Raw genomic sequence first — 25660 nt, forward strand, 5'->3', positions numbered from 1 at the left:
TTGCGAGTGGCATGAGTTATTCACGCACTCGCAAAGCACATCTTTTTTTATTATTATTATTATTATTATTTTCAATTGAATTAATGCGCAAATCACGCACCACACACGGATTTGCGCATTAACCCAGGCTACAATACTGGGCTGATTACCTGATATACAGATACATACATACAGCAACACATATAGAATGTTTAGGTGATGTACGTGGGTAATTGAAGGATACCAAAGAGAAAAAAAACCACAATTTTATTTGCATTTAAAAAAAAAACAAAGATGGACAGTCTAAAAAATAAACTCAAAATAATTCCTGAGGTCTGCTGCAATGGAACTTGGCAGATTGGAATGGAATGAAGCGTAAAAACATCTATGATTTTCTTTGCTGCGAAGACAGAAAGTCTTCGCTAAGTATATGCAAAGAGGATTTCATATCCTCACTCTTTGCCCAAGTTTCTAGTACTTTGGTAAATATAGGTCATGGCTATGATGCTCCACATGGTGTCATGTTTCCTGAAGTGATAGAAGCGTGAAATAAGGCACTTATTTTCCATAAACACTGAGGAGCGTACCTCACCCTTTTCTATGGCTTTCTGGTTCTCCGGTTGTATCTCTTCACATCTGTTTCACCCTGCTATTCAGGCCATTAAGCTCCTGCATAATTTGTGCAGGCAAGTCATCAGCGACTTGCTCTGTCAGGTATTTCCCCACCTCTTGCACTTCGTTTTCCCAGAATCCTTTGGGGAGTGAAAACAGCTGGTTTGTGTCAACTCCTCCGAGCCCTTCTAGATTCAATGCCCCTTCAGCAGGAAGATAGCCAATTGGTGTTTGTCGAGCACTCTCTTCTCCTTCTACCCTACGGAAGATCCAATCTAGTACCCTGGAATTCTCCCCAAAACCTGGCCATAAGAACTGTCCCTTGTCATCTTTTCTGAACCAGTTGACATGGAATATTTTGGGAAGACATAGCCCAGGCCGGTTTTGCAGACTCAACCAGTGAGAAAGGTAATGGCCAAAATTATATCCAAAGAAAGGTCTCATTGCAAAAGGATCATGCATGATAACTTTGCCTAAGGGATAGATAAAGTGAATAATAATAAATATAAAGTAATACAACCAAATCAAAATAGTACAACAGAGAATTGTGACAAATTTGTAAATAAGTATAATTAATACAACGCAATAATAATATCATTAGAAGAAATTATCCAGGATAATACCATTACGGTCTGATGAATTCAAGACTTACCTTTGTGTTCTGCAGCTGCAGTAGCCTCAGACCTCATTGCAGCTCCAACAAACACCCCATGGTTCCAGTTGAAGCTCTCATAGACCAGAGGAACACCTAGAAAAGTACATGAACTTGTTTACTCTACTCAATTAAATCTATGTAGCTGACTTAAGGCTCTATTACACGGGCCAATGATCAGGCAAACGAGCATTCATATGAACGCTCGTTCCCCAACATTGCTCTGTGAAATTAGGGCAACGATCAGCAGATGAATGAGAAAACGCTCGTTCATCGGCTGATCTGCTCTTTTATGCAGCATTAAAAATCATCATTGTCGACAGCACATCTCCCTGTGTAAACGGGGAGGTGCACTGCCGAAATGATGAAAATGTATGGAGACAGTAACGAGCGCTCGTCCCCATACATAAGCAATCATTGCTCTGTGTGAAAGGAGCAAACGAGCACCGATCAAATAGCTGTCTCGTTGATCGGCGCTCGTTTACATGGCCCATGTAATAGTACCCTTATTTATTGGTTAGTAGAACTTTTATCCTTTACTGGTACCTGTAACATATATTTATATGCAGAATTCATACTGATAAGCGAAAACTCTCAAATTTACTAAACTGTGAACATCCACAAAAGTAGATTACAGTGTTAAACATGGACCAATGGTGGCCGGTCAGTAGATCGCAATCTACCTCTTCAACTCAGAGTGGGAACCAGCAGATCTTTTCTCCTGCGGTCTTCAAAACAGAAGTGGGAAAACTGCCCCCTCATAGGTTCTTATTACAGTTTGCCTTTCACCATCCTTGTGGCGGGAGTCTTGGGCAGTGTTAACTTGTGTGGGTCCCCCACTAACTGCTATGATACATTCTAGCACTGAGCAGGGCAGAAGGGAGTAGCAGTGATATATGAAAAACACACACACATATATATATATATATATATATATATATATATATATATAAAATGTATGAACTAACTGTAGATGTATTCACCAACATGGGGTCACTAGGACAACTTAAAGAAGCAACTTTTAAAGAAGCATCCTGCATCTGCCACTTGTAACATTCTCTGATCCTTTGTTAGATCGCCTAACTCACAAAAAGTAGATCTCGTACTGACAACAATGTTTGGCTACTCCTGACATAGGCAATTCTGATTAAAATCATAGTGAAGTTGACACTGTACATAGGAATGATACACACAGATGGACTTCTGCTATTTTGCACATTTACATGCTGTTTGATAGTCAGACACTAAGTAAAGCCAATATACAATATCCCTTACCCTCAGGCCTTCTGCCACCAAAGATAATAGCATCTATTGGAACACCCTCTGGTGACTCCCAATCCTCATCCATAATAGGGCACTGAGAAGCGGGGGCACAGAAACGTGAATTTGGATGTGCAGAGGGCTCTTTATCTCCTGCAGAGAGAAACTTGTTTTACACAAACTAGAAGATTCAAGAAGCAATACATATGTAGAAGTACATTTATCTCACCTTTCTGCCAGGGTTTGCCTAGCCAGGATGTGACCTTCACCCCAGGTGGAAGATCTTGATCCAATCCTTCCCAATACACGCCCCCATCACTTGTCTCTGCCACATTGGTGAACAGGGTGTTCTTTTCCACTGTGTTTAAGGCATTAGGATTTGTTTTTACAGAGGTTCCAGGAGCCACACCAAAAAAGCCATTTTCTGGGTTAATAGCCCGAAGACGTCCTTTAAGGAAAATACAAGATTTAAATATTAGAGGGGAGAGTGTAACACCAAAGTCTTTGGCCCATAATGCCGGTGAAATCTCTTATAAATGTTTAAGTGGTTTACTTCACACCATTTTCAAGTCATAATGTGTTACAAACCTTCACTATCAAATTTCATCCAGGCAATGTCATCTCCCACACATTGTACTTTCCAGCCAGGCAGAGCCGGCCGCATCATTGCAAGATTTGTTTTTCCACAGGCACTTGGGAAGGCAGCAGCGATGTATCTTTTACGTCCAGCAGGGTTTGTGATACCCAAAATCTAATATGGGAAAGAAACCCCATAACAGGAGAATGTACAAATAGCAGGGAAAAGATGGCTCAGGAAACAGAAGAGAGAGGATCTAGTGCAGGAGAGAGTGTACAGGGGGCCAAAAGCTCCTCTCTCACCAGCATATGCTCAGCCAACCAGCCCTCATCCTTGGCGATTCGGGAGGCTATGCGCAGAGCGAAGCATTTTTTTCCCAAGAGAGAATTTCCTCCATATCCACTACCAAAAGAGACAATTTCACGGTTATCGGGAACGTGGGCAATGAGTGTCTTTTCAGGGTTGCAGGGCCATGAGTTCACCAGTGGGGCTGTAAAGAAGACAAAGAGATCTGTTTAGTAATTTGATCTGTATACTGCATGTACAGGGTGAAATAATACTGTAAAAACATTCTTACCCTTTAGAGGGAGTGGTTGTCCTACAGAGTGTAGACATTTCACAAAATCCCCATCTCCCAGTGCGTCCAAGACTGGTGTACCCATACGCGTCATGATACGCATGCTGGCAACTACATATGGAGAGTCTGTGAGCTGAACCCCATATTTAGACAGTGGGGAGCCAACTGGGCCCATACTGAATGGCAACACGTACATCGTACGACCTAGGAAAAGAAAAGCAAGTCAAACCATGATCCATTAACAGAACTAATCAAGAAGTTATATTCACATAAACTATATGTATTCTGTGAAGTGAAAGAAGCCTGGTAGTAATTGAAGAGCATTACAGACTGGGAAAAATGAAACGTAAGGCTAACAGCATTTAACAAACCTTTCATACAACCAGGAAAGCGATCATTCTTGGCTCTCTCAAAATCTCCTGGGGACATCCAGTTACCCAGCTGCCCCTTTGCTCCATCTGCAGGAATTGGAACAGTGTCCCTCTTGTTCCCCGTTACTATAACTGTCTTGCTCTCAACTCGAGCAACATCTTTTGGGTCCGTTCTAGCCAACCAGCTGGTGGATAGATCAGAAAATAAAAATAGAAGGTTGATCAGAGATGGCCAAAGTATACAAAAAGGGAAAATTAGGTAATAAGCTATAGCACGGATGCAGGCATTAAAAGGAAAACGAGAGTTAACATGGGGAATAATTACTGCATGGTAATGGGTGAGGGGAAAGGGGAAGACCATGGGCAATTGAAAGCAGTATTTGCACTGAAATCCGACTTACCAGTTAGGGTACTTGTGTAGTTTCTTTATCATACCCTCTTGTTGTAATAAAGTCAGGACGGTGTCATTTTCCGCAGGAGTGCCATCACATATATGGATATTTTGAGGGTCGCACAGTTCAGCTCCTCTTATCACAAATTCTCGGACAGCAGGAGGAAGTCGCTCTATATGCCCACTCAGGACCCGCAGAGCATGTGCCTTTCGACTGCTTACCCTCTGTGACTCCACCCATGCTCGAACAGCCCGGGAGCACGGCCTGTGCAAAGATTAAAGGAGCACATTTCCGGTTTATAAATAAACAAAGAACAAGGATGTTCATATTTTCTCCAACTCTGCACAAACAGATAAAATAATGCAGGTGGCAATAAATCATATACAGAACGACCACCTATTTCTAGTTTGGTCAACCATGTATGTAGCCATAATGAGTTTTGACCCTTTCAAGCTATGCACCAAAACCCATCAATGTCTGGGAAGCTCAAGAGGGAACATTTTTGACTAATAATTATTAAATCAAAATCTTTATTGCCACTACAGTTACTATTGGAAGATTTTAGGCCTTTTCGGACATTAAATAGAATATTTGGCATATAAACCTTAGTCTCCATACAGACTGAAAAAAAAATTCATCCCTGCTAAAGGACAGTATTATAGTATACTAGAATAAAATATGTATTGTGCTCTATTGGACCATATGGCTATGAGATCAACTATGAAAAATCATGATGATTCCTCCAACTGCATAACATTTACAATACCGATTTAATTCTAAAAAGAAAAAAACAAAAAATCTTATAACGTATTGGTGATAGTTCGCCACGTAAACAGTCATGAAGTACTCTTTTACCTGTGCTACATGAGTCTTTTGTAGTGGAGTGATTCATATGAAAAAACATAAGCGGTTGTCTACAACTACTCGAAAGGTTATTTTCTAAGTTTTTACAGTTATTTTGCCACTGAGAGGCGCTAGCGATGCAGACATTTAAAAGTTTCAGGATAGAGTGATTGAAAAAATATAAAAAAAATTGTCAGACAAGTCAGATTCTCTATGCGTCTTGTTTTGCTAAACTCTGCAATTACATTCCTCAAACCTTTAACCCCAGCACTTGTTAAACAACACGTACAAAGTACTAAGGTCATCGACAAGATATGCAGAAACACAGGATAAACATGTATTCAGCATTTACCTACTATAGCTCCATATATCAGGAAATCATGTCGTAAAATATACATCTAATATAAGAGTATCCAACAAAGCCTGGATACATTACCAGCAAGAGCTATCCAAGTAATTCCTGGAATTATTTCAGGGGTCATAAGATATTACATAAAAACCTGATGTGCAGTGTGATTATCCTATTATCAATATAACATACTGTATATGTGTTGATCCATTTTTTTTGGTGAATCCTTAAGTGAACCCTTCTAGTGAAGCCTCAGGTGAAGCTGGCCATACATTTCTGATAGTGGTCAGCTGAAGCATCATTCGGCCGACAGCTATGCTTCCCGACTCCCCCATTCACATGCACGCTCGGCTAAGCTTGCATGGGTTATTAATAGGGAGAAGGAGTAGAGCTGCTACTAGAGTCCTCTGGCAGCGACTTATCTACCTTGCAAATAAAAGGATCGGGCGTGTTAGAATCTAACATGCCCTACCCTTCTACGACATCTGCCATCAGGATAGAGTCGGGACACCACCGTATACATTGGATGGTCAGCCAGTGCCATTGAAATTGGCCATCTTAACTGTCAACTTCCTTAGACATGTATCAATTCAAAAAAAGGGAAGCTCATATGTACTGGTAGTGGTGTAATTTGAAGCTGAACCACTAAAGCTATGTTTACATGGGTCGGATTTACCATAGGCAAATCCAACATGTATTTACTAGATGATCCGCAGCAAAAATCTGAGGCTTATCTCGGATTTCTGCTCAGGATGTGCAGTTTGATGTGCCGCGGATCCTCACAATTATTAGCCCCACAATGGGGCTAATCTGCGTGTGGATATCAGCTGGCTTTTCTGTGGGATGCAGGTTGTCGTTGAATTTGACACAGATTACGGCATAAAATCTGTGGCAAAATCCATGTAAAATCCGATACATGTGAATAGGGCCTGACACATTGGAAAGATCAGAGAAATACCTTTCTAAGGCCCCATGCACACGACCGTGCCCGCAATCACGGCCCGCGATTGCGGGCACGGCCGGCCGCTGACTGACAGCCGCATTTTCGGGCCGTGCTCCCATACAAAGTATGGGAGCACGGCCCGCAAAATGCGAAAGAACGGACATGTTCCATAATTCCCGGAACATTTCCACGGCACTGACACCCTTCCGTAGTGCTACGGAAAGGTGTCAGTGTTCAATGAAAGTGAATGGCTCCGTTTTTCCGGACCGCAATTGCGGTCCGCAAAAACGGAGGTTTTTTGCTGTCGTGTGCATGGGGCCTAAAAGTGTGAGTTAAATACATATTCTTTTCGGCTGGATTCACACGGTGTTTACTGTATTTTTTCGAGGAAACGTTTTGTGCAATTTTGTCCCCAAAAATGCTATGGCGATATGTTACTTTGAAATGTATAATAAAACATAAGAAAGCCTACATACACAGCATTTTGTGGTGTTTTTTTAAGGTCAGTGGCATTTTTTCCTGCCTTTTTTTTTTCCTTAGGCTTCTTTATAGAACTTAAAAAATTTCAGAAAAAACACATGTAGAAAATGTTTTAAAACTCGAACAAAAAAAAAAAAAGTGCTATTTAAAGGAGGCCTAAGGGTATGTTCACACGACAGCGTCCGTAACGGCTGAAATTACGGGGATGTTTTCAGGAGAAAACATCCCCGTAATTTCAGCCGTAACAGCATGTGCAGGCGCTTGAACGCCGCGTCCATTACGGACGTAATTGGCGCTGCTTTTCATTGGAGTCAATGAATAACTGCTCCAATTACGCCCCAAGAAGTGACAGGTCACTTCTTTGACGCGGGCGTCCATTTACGCGCCGTCATTTGACAGCGGCGCGTAAATATACGCCTCGTGTGAACAGACAAACATCAGCCCATTGCTTTCAATGGGCAGATGTTTGTCAACGCTTTCAAGCCGCATTTTTCGGACGAAATTCGGGGCAAAAACGCCCGAATTACGTCCGTAATTAGCGTGTGTGAACATACCCTTACTGTGTTTTTTTTTCTCATAAATGAGCAGGTCTAGAAAAAAAACCTGAAATAGAAAGCCTAAGTTTTTGCATAAAGTCAATTGGGGAAGAACAATGTGTGCAGCGGTTTAAAAAAAAAAGAACAATAATAATACAAGTTTGTGCAGCAGTGTAAAAAAAAAATGCAGCATGCAGAAAAAAGTTTTTTAGATGCATTATGTGGACTGGATGTTTAGAAAGCCTGTTCAGAACAATGTAACAACTACTAAATTATATCAGCGGACAATGCGTACAAAACAATGATATAAACAGAACTTAAAAGGAACCTGTCAGTAGGTTTGGAGCCACTAAACCAGAACGCATATTGCATGTTTACCATGTCGTCATGAGCCATCCTAAGCCCAGAGAACCCTGGCATTTTCCTAGGTTTGCTTTGTACAGGCACCAGTCCTGCATTCAGCGACAACAAGAACAGGGAGTGCCAGCAGCGAACAATGGTTTCCAAATCCGGTATGTCCGCTGAATGGAACTTCTATATCATAAAGATAGTTTCACTAATGCAAATTTGCTATTTATAACTCTTTCTAACCTACATAAGATTGTGACTGTCTAATCAGCCTGGACGGCGGCCTCTGCATTCTTTCCTATGACAGCCTATAAGGAGGAGTTCACACGTAGTGTAAATACTGCGGATTTTAGTTGCGGAAAATCCGCAGCATAATACAGTAGCAGAAAAGTGGATGAGATTAAATCACATATACACGCTGCTTAAATAATGAGCGGAAAAAACGCTCAGAACTTGACCTGTGGTGCGTTTTTTAAAATCCGCAGCACGTCAATTGCATTTGCGTAATCGCTACTTTTTTGTTGCAGGTTTTCCCCATTGAATTCAATGGGAAGGTAAAACTCACAACAAATAGCTGTTGTGATTTTTTTGCGGTGGAAAAGGTGCGATTTCGTCACAAAAATCGCAACTCAGAAAAAAAAAAGAAATCTTAAGGGTATGTTCACAAGCCCTATTTACGGACGTAATTCAGGCATTTTACGCCTCGAATTACACCCGAAAAGACGGCTCCAAACATCTGCCCATTGAATTCAATGGGTCTTACAGTGTTCTGTGCAGACGGGGGTTTTTTTTTTTACGCGCCACTGTCAAAAGACGTAAAAAGACGGCCGCCTCAAAGAAGTGCATGTTACTTCTTGGGACGTAATTGGAGCAGTTCATTGACTCCATAGAAAAACAACTACAATTACGTCCGTAATGGACGCCGCGAAAAACACGTGTACTTGCAAAAACGTTTGAAATTCAGGAGCTGTTTTCGCCTGAAAACAGCTCCGTAATTTCAGACGTAATTAGCGGTGTCGTGTGAACATACCCTTATAGTTAACCAGAATTCTGTGTTTCTTCATCTAGGCTGATCATTTACCTAGATCATCTAGTAGGTTAATATCACCAAACCGGTCCCGGTGACGCACCTATATCCCGTATGAACCCAATAATGTCCTTATCATGTACAAACATTGTATTATTTTTAGTCTGTGCTTCTCATGTACTTGTATTATACAACACCCAACCCTTCCTTATTATGTAATCCAATATTGCCATGCCTGTCTTAAAGATGCACATATATCATATAGTACATATGTCATATAGCAACCCAATATCACTAATCATGATCATTTACCTATATCATATAACAATCTGTGCTAATAATGTTCTTACATCATATGGTACCCCAATCTTACGGAGCCCATGCTAAATAATGTACTTCAGGGTCCAAGACTAAAATAAAAATTAAAAAAATTGGTGGCCTATATTTCTTAAAGAGGCTCTGTCACCAGATTTTGCAACCCCTATCTGCTATTTCAGCAGATCGGCGCTGCAATGTAGATTACAGTAACGTTTTTATTTTTAAAAAACGAGCATTTTTGGCCAAGTTATGACCATTTTTGTATTTATGCAAATGAGGCTTGCAAAAGTACAACTGGGCGTGTTGAAAAGTAAAAGTACAACTGGGCGTGTATTATGTGCGTACATCGGGGCGTTTTTACTTCTTTTACTAGCTGGGCGTTAGGAATGGGAGTGTATGATGCTGACGAATCAGCATCATCCACTTCTTTTACTAGCTGGGCGTTCTGACGAGAAGTATCATCCACTTCTCTTCAGAACGCCCAGCTTCTGGCAGATCACGCTGTGACGTCACTCACAGGTCCTGCATCGTGTCAGACGAGCGAGGACACATCGGCACCAGAGGCTACAGTTGATTCTGCAGCAGCATCGGCGTTTGCAGGTAAGTCGATGTAGCTACTTACCTGCAAACGCTGATGCTGCTGCAGAATCAACTGTAGCCTCTGGTGCCGATGTGTCCTCGCTCGTCCGACACGATGCAGGACCTGGGGCAGGAAGTGACGTCACAGCGTGATCTCTCGAGAACACGCTGTGTGTCTGCACTGCCAGAAGCTGGGCGTTGTGAAGAGAAGTGGATGATACTTCTCGTCAGAACGCCCAGCTAGTAAAAGTAGTAAAAATGCCCCGATGTACGCACATAATACACACCCAGTTGGACTTTAGAAAGCCTCATTTGCATAAATACAAAAATGGTCATAACTTGGCCAAAAATGCTCGTTTTTTAAAAATAAAAACGTTACTGTAATCTACATTGCAGCGCCTATCTGCTGCAATAGCAGATAGGGGTTGCAAAATCTGGTGACAGAGCCTCTTTAACTCTAAAATGCAGGAGTTAAATTATTTTTTTAGTCTACCTGACTGACCGCAGCACTTACACTAGACTGGGGACTGACTGACCGCAGCACTTACACTAGACTGTGGGGACTGACTGACCGCAGCACTTACACTAGACTGTGGGGACTGACTGACCGCAGCACTTACACTAGACTGTGGGGACTGACTGACCGCAGGACTTACACTAGACTGTGGTGACTGACCGCAGCACTTACACTAGACTGGGGACTGACTGACCGCAGCACTTACACTAGACTGGGGACTGACTGACCGCAGCACTTACACTAGACTGTGGGGACTGACTGACCGCAGCACTTACACTAGACTGTGGGGACTGACTGACCGCAGCACTTACACTAGACTGGGGACTGACTGACCGCAGCACTTACACTAGACTGTGGGGACTGACTGACCGCAGCACTTACACTAGACTGTGGGGACTGACTGACCGCAGCACTTACACTAGACTGTGGGGACTGACTGACCGCAGGACTTACACTAGACTGTGGGGACTGACCGCAGCACTTACACTAGACTGTGGACTGACCGCAGCACTTACACTAGACTGTGGACTGACCGCAGCACTTACACTAGACTGTGGGAACTGACCGCAGCACTTACACTAGACTGTGGGAACTGACTGACCGCAGCACTTACACTAGACTGTGGGGACTGACTGACCGCAGCATTTACACTAGACTGTGGGAACTGACTGACCGCAGCACTTACACTAGACTGTGGGAACTGACTGACTGCAGCATTTACACTAGACTGTGGACTGACTGCAGCATTTACACTAGACTGTGGACTGACTGCAGCATTTACACTAGACTGTGGACTGACTGCAGCATTTACACTAGACTGTGGACTGACTGCAGCATTTACACTAGACTGTGGACTGACTGCAGCATTTACACTAGACTGTGGACTGACTGCAGCATTTACACTAGACTGTGGACTGATTGACCAAAGCGTTTACAGAAAACAATGGGGGGAATTTATCAAAGCCATAACACCATTTTATTGGTGTAGAAAAAGCGCGCAATTTTTGATCTCTAACTTGCAAATTTTTACACCTCTTTCCACTTTTGAAGTGGGGTTTAGAAGGTGCAGGGCTCCTGCGGACCAACAGGTTTATCGTATGCCAGAAATTGACGTAAATTATAGCCAAAATCTCACAACAGGTGTAGATTTTCCATTTTGGCAAACAGACAGCCAAAGATGCACCAAATTTATTAAGAGAAGTGTGCATCTTACTCCAGTGCAGTTTAGTAAATTCCCCCCAAGCCAGTCTAAGTAAATTCCCCCGTGTGCTCTATGTCCTGAATACCTGCTACCACCACTAGAGGGAGCGTAAGAGCCAACAGCATACTGTTCTACGTGGAACTGGATAATAACACAGTATGAGGTAAGCTCATCAGCGCCCTCTAGTGGTGGCTGCTGGAAACTAGTATGGTATTTCTATCCAGCATCAATTACTTGGGTGCCTTTGGCTCCTACGTTTGAAAATAGAGTCTTCAAATCTTTTTGGTTGCATTTGCGACCATTCGCCATCTGGAGCCTTGTATTTATAAGCCTATATTACTGATCCTGTTCTGACCATGTACCTATCATATATTACTGAACTGGTCCTGAGCATGTACAGCGCTCCTCCTGAATAATGCACTGGTACCCAGCAGTGTCCCCCAGTCAGGCACGTAGTACATCAATGTCACACATCATAAACCCGTCTATACTCTGTGTTATACATCCATGCAGCAGAGTCTGACCTGCACACTAGAAGCTTGTCACTACACAACACGGGTATAACTGCATCACTACATATGCCATGAAGTGAATGAATGAGTGCCCTGGCATATAGGACGTGCTCACTTACCCCACAACACGCACTGAAAAGGAGGGCATGTTAGCAGAAGACAGACAGGAGCCGGTCAGTGAGATCCTGCAGGATGAGGAGAAGGGGGAGGTGTGGGGATACACCGTCCAGGGAGGGACTGGGGGTAGGGACACCAACAAGGGGCAGGACAACACGGAGACCGGTTTGTGGTGGTGAAATTGGACTAAAGGTCGTGTTTGTGGCTACGTGTGTTATATCCTGTATGAGAACCCAGTGCACACACCCTGTGGCATCGTATCGCCATGTCTGCCCCTCCCCCACTCGACCATAACTTCCTAGAACAGCCGGTACTTGGACCATTGGCTGCTGGGTGCCAAGCCCCCGGGCACCCACCCCCTAACACACATTTGGAGGATCCAGCAAGTCACCTCCTTCCTAACGCTGCCCCCAGAATTAGCTCCTCCCCTACCCAGATGATGTAACAACGTCCCGCTCTTGAGTAGCGCTCTCCTCCACATGTTCACATACCTTCACGTAGTCATCCTGATCATGAGCAATATACACGAGAGCAGCGACCTCATATCAGTCTCATTGTATATAATACAACTAATATTACAGGACATGACGGTCACCTCATATCAGTCTCATTGTATATAATATATCTAATATTACAGGACATGACTTACCTCATATCTCATTGTATATAATATATCTAATATTACAGGACATGACTTACCTCATATCTCATTGTATATAATATATCTAATATTACAGGACATGACTGTCTCCTCATATCTCATTGTATATAATATATCTAATATTACAGGACATGACTGTCACCTCATATCTCATTGTATATAATATATCTAATATTACAGGACATGACTGTCACCTCATATCTCATTGTAAATAATATATCTAATATTACAGGAAATGACTTACCTCATATCTCATTGTATATAATATATCTAATATTACAGGACATGACTGACACCTCATATCTCATTGTATATAATATATCTAATATTACAGGACATGACTGTCACCTCATATCTCATTGTATATAATATAACTAATATTACAGGACATGACTGTCACCTCATATCTCATTGTATATAATATATCTAATATTACAGGACATGACTGACACCTCATATCTCATTGTATATAATATATCTAATATTACAGGACATGACTGACACCTCATATCTCATTGTATATAATATAACTAATATTACAGGACATGACTGTCACCTCATATCTCATTGTATATAATATATCTAATATTACAGGACATGACTTACCTCATATCTCATTGTATATAATATATCTAATATTACAGGACATGACTTACCTCATATCTCATTGTATATAATATATCTAATATTACAGGACATGACTGTCACCTCATCTCATTGTAAATAATATATCTAATATTACAGGAAATGACTTACCTCATATCTCATTGTATATAATATATCTAATATTACAGGACATGAGTGTCACCTCATATCTCATTGTATATAATATAACTAATATTACAGGACATGACTGTCACCTCATATCTCATTGTATATAATATATCTAATATTACAGGACATGACTGTCACCTCATATCTCATTGTATATAATATATCTAATATTACAGGACATGACTGACACCTCATATCTCATTGTATATAATATATCTAATATTACAGGACATGACTGACACCTCATATCTCATTGTATATAATATATCTAATATTACAGGACATGACTGTCACCTCATATCTCATTGTATATAATATATCTAATATTACAGGACATGACTGACACCTCATATCTCATTGTATATAATATATCTAATATTACAGGACATGACTGACACCTCATATCTCATTGTGTATAATATATCTAATATTACAGGACATGACTGTCACCTCATATCTCATTGTATATAATATATCTAATATTACAGGACATGACGGTCACCTCATATCAGTCTCTTTGTATATAATATATCTAATATTACAGGACATGACTGTCACCTCATATCTCATTGTATATAATATAACTAATATTACAGGACATGACTTACCTCATATCTCATTGTATATAATATATCTAATATTACAGGACATGACTGTCACCTCATATCTCATTGTATATAATATAACTAATATTACAGGACATGACTTACCTCATATCTCATTGTATATAATATATCTAATATTACAGGACATGACTTACCTCATATCTCATTGTATATAATATAACTAATATTACAGGACATGACTGACACCTCATATCTCATTGTATATAATATAACTAATATTACAGGACATGACGGTCTCCTCATATATCATTGTATATAATATAACTAATATTACAGGACATGACGGTCTCCTCATATCTCATTGTATATAATATAACTAATATTACAGGACATGACTGTCACCTCATATCTCATTGTATATAATATATCTAATATTACACGACATGACTTACCACATATCTCATTGTATATAATATATCTAATATTACAGGACATGACGGTCTCTTCATATCTCATTGTATATAATATATCTAATATTACAGGACATGACTTACCTCATATCTCATTGTATATAATATATCTAATATTACAGGACATGACTGACACCTCATATCTCATTGTATATAATATATCTAATATTACAGGACATGACTGTCACCTCATATCTCATTGTATATAATATATCTAATATTACAGGACATGACGGTCTCCTCATATCTCATTGTATATAATATAACTAATATTACAGGACATGACTGTCACCACATATCTCATTGTATATAATATATCTAATATTACAGGACATGACGGTCTCCTCATATCTCATTGTATATAATATATCTAATATTACAGGACATGACTGTCACCCCATATATCATTGTATATAATATAACTAATATTACAGGACATGACTGTCACCTCATATCTAATTGTATATAATATATCTAATATTACAGGACATGACTGTCACCCCATATATCATTGTATATAATATAACTAATATTACAGGACATGACTGTCACCTCATATCTCATTGTATATAATATATCTAATATTACAGGACATGACTGACACCTCATATCTCATTGTATATAATATATCTAATATTACAGGACATGACTTACCTCATATCTCATTGTATATAATATATCTAATATTACAGGACATGACTGTCTCCTCATATCTCATTGTATATAATATATCTAATATTACAGGACATGACTGTCACCTCATATCTCATTGTATATAATATATCTAATATTACAGGACATGACTGTCACCTCATATCTCATTGTAAATAATATATCTAATATTACAGGAAATGACTTACCTCATATCTCATTGTATATAATATATCTAATATTACAGGACATGACTGACACCTCATATCTCATTGTATATAATATATCTAATATTACAGGACATGACTGTCACCTCATATCTCATTGTATATAATATAACTAATATTACAGGACATGACTGTCACCTCATATCTCATTGTATATAATATATCTAATATTACAGGACATGACTGACACCTCATATCTCATTGTATATAATATATCTAATATTACAGGACATGACTGACACCTCATATCTCATTGTATATAATATAACTAATATTACAGGACATGACTGTCACCTCATATCTCATTGTATATAATATATCTAATATTACAGGACATGACTTACCTCATATCTCATTGTATATAATATATCTAATATTACAGGACATGACTGTCACCTCATATCTCATTGTATATAATATATCTAATATTACAGGACATGACTGACACCTCATATCTCATTGTATATAATATATCTAATATTACAGGACATGACTGACACCTCATATCTCATTGTATATAATATATCTAATATTACAGGACATGACTTACCTCATATCTCATTGTGTATAATATATCTAATATTACAGGACATGACGGTCACCTCATATATCATTGTATATAATATATCTAATATTACAGGACATGACTGTCACCTCATATCTCATTGTATATAATATATCTAATATTACAGGACATGACTGACACCTCATATCTCATTGTATATAATATATCTAATATTACAGGACATGACTGACACCTCATATCTCATTGTATATAATATATCTAATATTACAGGACATGACTTACCTCATATCTCATTGTATATAATATATCTAATATTACAGGACATGACTTACCTCATATCTCATTGTATATAATATATCTAATATTACAGGACATGACTGTCACCTCATCTCATTGTAAATAATATATCTAATATTACAGGAAATGACTTACCTCATATCTCATTGTATATAATATATCTAATATTACAGGACATGAGTGTCACCTCATATCTCATTGTATATAATATAACTAATATTACAGGACATGACTGTCACCTCATATCTCATTGTATATAATATATCTAATATTACAGGACATGACTGTCACCTCATATCTCATTGTATATAATATATCTAATATTACAGGACATGACTGACACCTCATATCTCATTGTATATAATATATCTAATATTACAGGACATGACTGACACCTCATATCTCATTGTATATAATATATCTAATATTACAGGACATGACTGTCACCTCATATCTCATTGTATATAATATATCTAATATTACAGGACATGACTGACACCTCATATCTCATTGTATATAATATATCTAATATTACAGGACATGACTGACACCTCATATCTCATTGTGTATAATATATCTAATATTACAGGACATGACTGTCACCTCATATCTCATTGTATATAATATATCTAATATTACAGGACATGACGGTCACCTCATATCAGTCTCTTTGTATATAATATATCTAATATTACAGGACATGACTGTCACCTCATATCTCATTGTATATAATATAACTAATATTACAGGACATGACTTACCTCATATCTCATTGTATATAATATATCTAATATTACAGGACATGACTGTCACCTCATATCTCATTGTATATAATATAACTAATATTACAGGACATGACTTACCTCATATCTCATTGTATATAATATATCTAATATTACAGGACATGACTTACCTCATATCTCATTGTATATAATATAACTAATATTACAGGACATGACTGACACCTCATATCTCATTGTATATAATATAACTAATATTACAGGACATGCGGTCTCCTCATATATCATTGTATATAATATAACTAATATTACAGGACATGACGGTCTCCTCATATCTCATTGTATATAATATAACTAATATTACAGGACATGACTGTCACCTCATATCTCATTGTATATAATATATCTAATATTACACGACATGACTTACCACATATCTCATTGTATATAATATATCTAATATTACAGGACATGACGGTCTCTTCATATCTCATTGTATATAATATATCTAATATTACAGGACATGACTTACCTCATATCTCATTGTATATAATATATCTAATATTACAGGACATGACTGACACCTCATATCTCATTGTATATAATAGATCTAATATTACAGGACATGACTGTCACCTCATATCTCATTGTATATAATATATCTAATATTACAGGACATGACGGTCTCCTCATATCTCATTGTATATAATATAACTAATATTACAGGACATGACTGTCACCACATATCTCATTGTATATAATATATCTAATATTACAGGACATGACGGTCTCCTCATATCTCATTGTATATAATATATCTAATATTACAGGACATGACTGTCACCCCATATATCATTGTATATAATATAACTAATATTACAGGACATGACTGTCACCTCATATCTAATTGTATATAATATATCTAATATTACAGGACATGACTGTCACCCCATATATCATTGTATATAATATAACTAATATTACAGGACATGACTGTCACCTCATATCTCATTGTATATAATATATCTAATATTACAGGACATGACTGACACCTCATATCTCATTGTATATAATATATCTAATATTACAGGACATGACGGTCTCCTCATATCTCATTGTATATAATATATCTAATATTACAGGACATGACTTACCTCATATCTCATTGTATATAATATAACTAATATTACAGGACATGACTGTCACCTCATATCTCATTGTATATAATATAACTAATATTACAGGACATGACTGTCACCTCATATCTCATTGTATATAATATAACTAATATTACAGGACATGACTGTCACCTCATATCTCATTGTGTATAATATATCTAATATTACAGGACATGACTGTCTCCTCATATCTCATTGTATATAATATATCTAATATTACAGGACATGACTGTCTCCTCATATCTCATTGTATATAATATATCTAATATTACAGGACATGACTGTCACCTCATATCTCATTGTATATAATATATCTAATATTACAGGACATGACTGACACCTCATATCTCATTGTATATAATATATCTAATATTACAGGACATGACTGACACCTCATATCTCATTGTGTATAATATATCTAATATTACAGGACATGACTGTCACCTCATATCTCATTGTATATAATATATCTAATATTACAGGACATGACGGTCACCTCATATCAGTCTCTTTGTATATAATATATCTAATATTACAGGACATGACTGTCACCTCATATCTCATTGTATATAATATAACTAATATTACAGGACATGACTTACCTCATATCTCATTGTATATAATATATCTAATATTACAGGACATGACTGTCACCTCATATCTCATTGTATATAATATATCTAATATTACAGGACATGACTGTCACCCCATATATCATTGTATATAATATAACTAATATTACAGGACATGACTGTCACCTCATATCTCATTGTATATAATATATCTAATATTACAGGACATGACTGACACCTCATATCTCATTGTATATAATATATCTAATATTACAGGACATGACGGTCTCCTCATATCTCATTGTATATAATATATCTAATATTACAGGACATGACTTACCTCATATCTCATTGTATATAATATAACTAATATTACAGGACATGACTGTCACCTCATATCTCATTGTATATAATATAACTAATATTACAGGACATGACTGTCACCTCATATCTCATTGTATATAATATAACTAATATTACAGGACATGACTGTCACCTCATATCTCATTGTGTATAATATATCTAATATTACAGGACATGACTGTCTCCTCATATCTCATTGTATATAATATATCTAATATTACAGGACATGACTGTCTCCTCATATCTCATTGTATATAATATATCTAATATTACAGGACATGACTGTCACCTCATATCTCATTGTATATAATATATCTAATATTACAGGACATGACTGACACCTCATATCTCATTGTATATAATATATCTAATATTACAGGACATGACTGACACCTCATATCTCATTGTGTATAATATATCTAATATTACAGGACATGACTGTCACCTCATATCTCATTGTATATAATATATCTAATATTACAGGACATGACGGTCACCTCATATCAGTCTCTTTGTATATAATATATCTAATATTACAGGACATGACTGTCACCTCATATCTCATTGTATATAATATATCTAATATTACAGGACATGACTTACCTCATATCTCATTGTATAAAATATATCTAATATTACAGGACATGACTTACCTCATATCTCATTGTATATAATATAACTAATATTACAGGACATGACTGACACCTCATATCTCATTGTATATAATATATCTAATATTACAGGACATGACTTACCTCATATCTCATTGTATATAATATATCTAATATTACAGGACATGACGGTCACCTCATATATCATTGTATATAATATATCTAATATTACAGGACATGACTGACACCTCATATCTCATTGTATATAATATAACTAATATTACAGGACATGACGGTCACCTCATATCAGGCCCAATGTATATAATATATCTAATATTACAGGACATGACTGACACCTCATATCTCATTGTATATAATATATCTAATATTACAGGACATGACTGTCACCTCATATCAGTCTCATTGTATATAATATATCTAATATTACAGGACATGACGGTCTCCTCATATCTCATTGTAAATAATATATCTAATATTACAGGAAATGACTTACCTCATATATCATTGTATATAATATATCTAATATTACAGGACATGACTGTCACCTCATATCTCATTGTATATAATATATCTAATATTACAGGACATGACGGTCTCCTCATATCTCATTGTATATAATATAACTAATATTACAGGACATGACTGTCACCTCATATCTAATTGTGTATAATATATCTAATATTACAGGACATGACTGTCACCTCATATCTCATTGTATATAATATATCTAATATTACAGGACATGACGGTCACCTCATATCAGTCTCTTTGTATATAATATATCTAATATTACAGGACATGACTGTCACCTCATATCTCATTGTATATAATATAACTAATATTACAGGACATGACTTACCTCATATCTCATTGTATATAATATATCTAATATTACAGGACATGACGGTCTCCTCATATATCATTGTATATAATATAACTAATATTACAGGACATGACTGTCACCTCATATCTCATTGTATATAATATATCTAATATTACAGGACATGACTTACCACATATCTCATTGTATATAATATATCTAATATTACAGGACATGACGGTCTCCTCATATCTCATTGTATATAATATATCTAATATTACAGGACATGACGGTCTCCTCATATCTCATTGTATATAATATATCTAATATTACAGGACATGACTTACCTCATATCTCATTGTATATAATATATCTAATATTACAGGACATGACTGACACCTCATATCTCATTGTATATAATATAACTAATATTACAGGACATGACTGTCACCACATATCTCATTGTATATAATATATCTAATATTACAGGACATGACGGTCTCCTCATATCTCATTGTATATAATATATCTAATATTACAGGACATGACTGTCACCCCATATATCATTGTATATAATATAACTAATATTACAGGACATGACTGTCACCTCATATCTAATTGTATATAATATATCTAATATTACAGGACATGACTGTCACCCCATATATCATTGTATATAATATAACTAATATTACAGGACATGACTGTCACCTCATATCTCATTGTATATAATATATCTAATATTACAGGACATGACTGACACCTCATATCTCATTGTATATAATATATCTAATATTACAGGACATGACTTACCTCATATCTCATTGTATATAATATATCTAATATTACAGGACATGACGGTCTCCTCATATCTCATTGTATATAATATATCTAATATTACAGGACATGACTTACCTCATATCTCATTGTATATAATATAACTAATATTACAGGACATGACTGTCACCTCATATCTCATTGTATATAATATAACTAATATTACAGGACATGACTGTCACCTCATATCTCATTGTATATAATATAACTAATATTACAGGACATGACTGTCACCTCATATCTCATTGTGTATAATATATCTAATATTACAGGACATGACTGTCTCCTCATATCTCATTGTATATAATATATCTAATATTACAGGACATGACTGTCTCCTCATATCTCATTGTATATAATATATCTAATATTACAGGACATGACTGTCACCTCATATCTCATTGTATATAATATATCTAATATTACAGGACATGACTGACACCTCATATCTCATTGTATATAATATATCTAATATTACAGGACATGACTGACACCTCATATCTCATTGTGTATAATATATCTAATATTACAGGACATGACTGTCATCGCATATCTCATTGTATATAATATATCTAATATTACAGGACATGACGGTCACCTCATATCAGTCTCTTTGTATATAATATATCTAATATTACAGGACATGACTGTCACCTCATATCTCATTGTATATAATATATCTAATATTACAGGACATGACTTACCTCATATCTCATTGTATAAAATATATCTAATATTACAGGACATGACTTACCTCATATCTCATTGTATATAATATAACTAATATTACAGGACATGACTGACACCTCATATCTCATTGTATATAATATATCTAATATTACAGGACATGACTTACCTCATATCTCATTGTATATAATATATCTAATATTACAGGACATGACGGTCACCTCATATATCATTGTATATAATATATCTAATATTACAGGACATGACTGACACCTCATATCTCATTGTATATAATATAACTAATATTACAGGACATGACGGTCACCTCATATCAGGCCCAATGTATATAATATATCTAATATTACAGGACATGACTGACACCTCATATCTCATTGTATATAATATATCTAATATTACAGGACATGACTGTCACCTCATATCAGTCTCATTGTATATAATATATCTAATATTACAGGACATGACGGTCTCCTCATATCTCATTGTAAATAATATATCTAATATTACAGGAAATGACTTACCTCATATATCATTGTATATAATATATCTAATATTACAGGACATGACTGTCACCTCATATCTCATTGTATATAATATATCTAATATTACAGGACATGACGGTCTCCTCATATCTCATTGTATATAATATAACTAATATTACAGGACATGACTGTCACCTCATATCTAATTGTGTATAATATATCTAATATTACAGGACATGACTGTCACCTCATATCTCATTGTATATAATATATCTAATATTACAGGACATGACGGTCACCTCATATCAGTCTCTTTGTATATAATATATCTAATATTACAGGACATGACTGTCACCTCATATCTCATTGTATATAATATAACTAATATTACAGGACATGTCTTACCTCATATCTCATTGTATATAATATATCTAATATTACAGGACATGACGGTCTCCTCATATATCATTGTATATAATATAACTAATATTACAGGACATGACTGTCACCTCATATCTCATTGTATATAATATATCTAATATTACAGGACATGACTTACCACATATCTCATTGTATATAATATATCTAATATTACAGGACATGACGGTCTCCTCATATCTCATTGTATATAATATATCTAATATTACAGGACATGACGGTCTCCTCATATCTCATTGTATATAATATATCTAATATTACAGGACATGACTTACCTCATATCTCATTGTATATAATATATCTAATATTACAGGACATGACTGACACCTCATATCTCATTGTATATAATATAACTAATATTACAGGACATGACTTACCTCATATCTCATTGTATATAATATATCTAATATTACAGGACATGACTGTCACCTCATATCTAATTGTATATAATATATCTAATATTACAGGACATGACTGTCACCCCATATATCATTGTATATAATATAACTAATATTACAGGACATGACTGACACCTCATATCTCATTGTATATAATATATCTAATATTACAGGACATGACTTACCTCATATCTCATTGTATAAAATATATCTAATATTACAGGACATGACTTACCTCATATCTCATTGTATATAATATATCTAATATTACAGGACATGACTGACACCTCATATCTCATTGTATATAATATATCTAATATTACAGGACATGACTTACCTCATATCTCATTGTATATAATATATCTAATATTACAGGACATGACGGTCACCTCATATATCATTGTATATAATATATCTAATATTACAGGACATGACTGACACCTCATATCTCATTGTATATAATATAACTAATATTACAGGACATGACGGTCACCTCATATCAGGCCCAATGTATATAATATATCTAATATTACAGGACATGACTGACACCTCATATCTCATTGTATATAATATATCTAATATTACAGGACATGACGGTCACCTCATATCAGTCTCATTGTATATAATATATCTAATATTACAGGACATGACGGTCTCCTCATATCTCATTGTATATAATATAACTAATATTACAGGACATGACTGACACCTCATATCTCATTGTATATAATATATCTAATATTACAGGACATGACGGTCTCCTCATATCTCATTGTATATAATATAACTAATATTACAGGACATGACTGTCTCCTCATATCTCATTGTATATAATATATCTAATATTACAGGACATGACGGTCACCTCATATCAGGCCCAATGTATATAATATATCTAATATTACAGGACATGACTGTCACCTCATATCTAATTGTGTATAATATATCTAATATTACAGGACATGACTGTCACCTCATATCAGGCCCAATGTAAATAATATTGTAACCTCCACGGTTGCAGACTCCTATCATTCTGCTGTCGGCTTCCTCCCCAGAGATGCTAGCACATGCGGCCGTCCTGTCCTGCAGTGACCACTATGGTGCGCGCTTATGCTCATTTCTGGCCTTAATGAGCCAGAGCACACACATGTTTTAGATTGACTGATTGCTCCCATGATCACCCTGGACTATAGGAAGGGCCCTGCCCCTTCCTTCATTGCCTGAGCGTTGTTTGTGTTAACTATGTTAGTCTTTGCAAATGGTCCCTTAGTGTCTTCCAGTTCCCAGTGTTCCCATACCTGCTACCTGTATCCTGTATCCCTTACTACCTTGTTCCTGTGCCTTAGGCCTGATTTACACGAGCAAAAGGCACTTAACAGCTCCGTGTGTTATCAGTGTATGATGCGCGGCTGCGAGATTTTCTCCCAGCCGCCATCATTATGACACTCCGTTTGGATGTTTGTAAACAGAAAAGCACGTGGTGCTTTTCTGTTTACATGCAGAGCTTGACAGCTGTTGCGCGAATCACGCAATTCGCACGGAAGTGCTTCCGTGCGGCATGCATGGTTTTCACGCACCCATTCAGCGAAGTTAGGACATGTCGTGAGTTTTACGCAACGCACTCGCGCTGCGCAAAATTCACGCACTGTCTGCACTGCCCCATAGACTAATATAGGTGCGTACGACACGCGTGAAAAGCACGCGCGTCGCACGCGCCTATATTACGCTCGTGTAAATGATGCCTTATAGAGTTGGAGTCGTGTTGTACTACTGATCTGTCTGCTGTGTTACACCACGCCTGGTGTCTGCTGCCAAGGTCCCATCTGAGCCTAGTCATCGCTACTGTCTGAAGCACCACAGGTACCTTTGTGCTTAAACTATAGACTTTACTTGGTACTCTGTATTGGCCAGCTGCTATACTGCTACGGCGGTAGGGCCCAGTGGGTCCACATACCCACAGATCGTGATAAATATATCTAATATTACAGGACATGACTGTCACTTCATATCTCATTGTGTATAATATATCTAATATTACAGGACATTTATATTACTGAAAGTTATTTTATACAGGACACTGCTTTAGAAGTGTCAGGGCCAGATCAAGGTCTGTGGAATCCCCTGAGCAAAATT

The 25660-nt window shown here is 36.7% G+C and overlaps 1 protein-coding gene across 1 annotated transcript; it reads right to left on the reverse strand.

The window, feature by feature from the left end:
- Positions 1-229: 229 nt before the first annotated feature.
- On the reverse strand, positions 230-12453 carry PCK2 (phosphoenolpyruvate carboxykinase 2, mitochondrial). The gene is made up of 10 exons (XM_075828887.1): positions 12193-12453; positions 4430-4684; positions 4029-4213; positions 3658-3861; positions 3383-3570; positions 3092-3254; positions 2733-2951; positions 2519-2656; positions 1244-1339; positions 230-1064 (listed from the first exon to the last, which is right to left on the reverse strand). Exons 1-10 carry the CDS (start codon positions 12219-12221, stop codon positions 610-612), a joined length of 1932 nt encoding a protein of 643 aa, XP_075685002.1. The 5' UTR covers positions 12222-12453; the 3' UTR covers positions 230-609.
- Between the last annotated feature and the right edge of the window lie 13207 nt (positions 12454-25660).

This window comes from Rhinoderma darwinii, chromosome 1 (genome assembly GCF_050947455.1).
Source record: "Rhinoderma darwinii isolate aRhiDar2 chromosome 1, aRhiDar2.hap1, whole genome shotgun sequence".
NCBI lineage: Eukaryota > Metazoa > Chordata > Amphibia > Anura > Rhinodermatidae > Rhinoderma > Rhinoderma darwinii.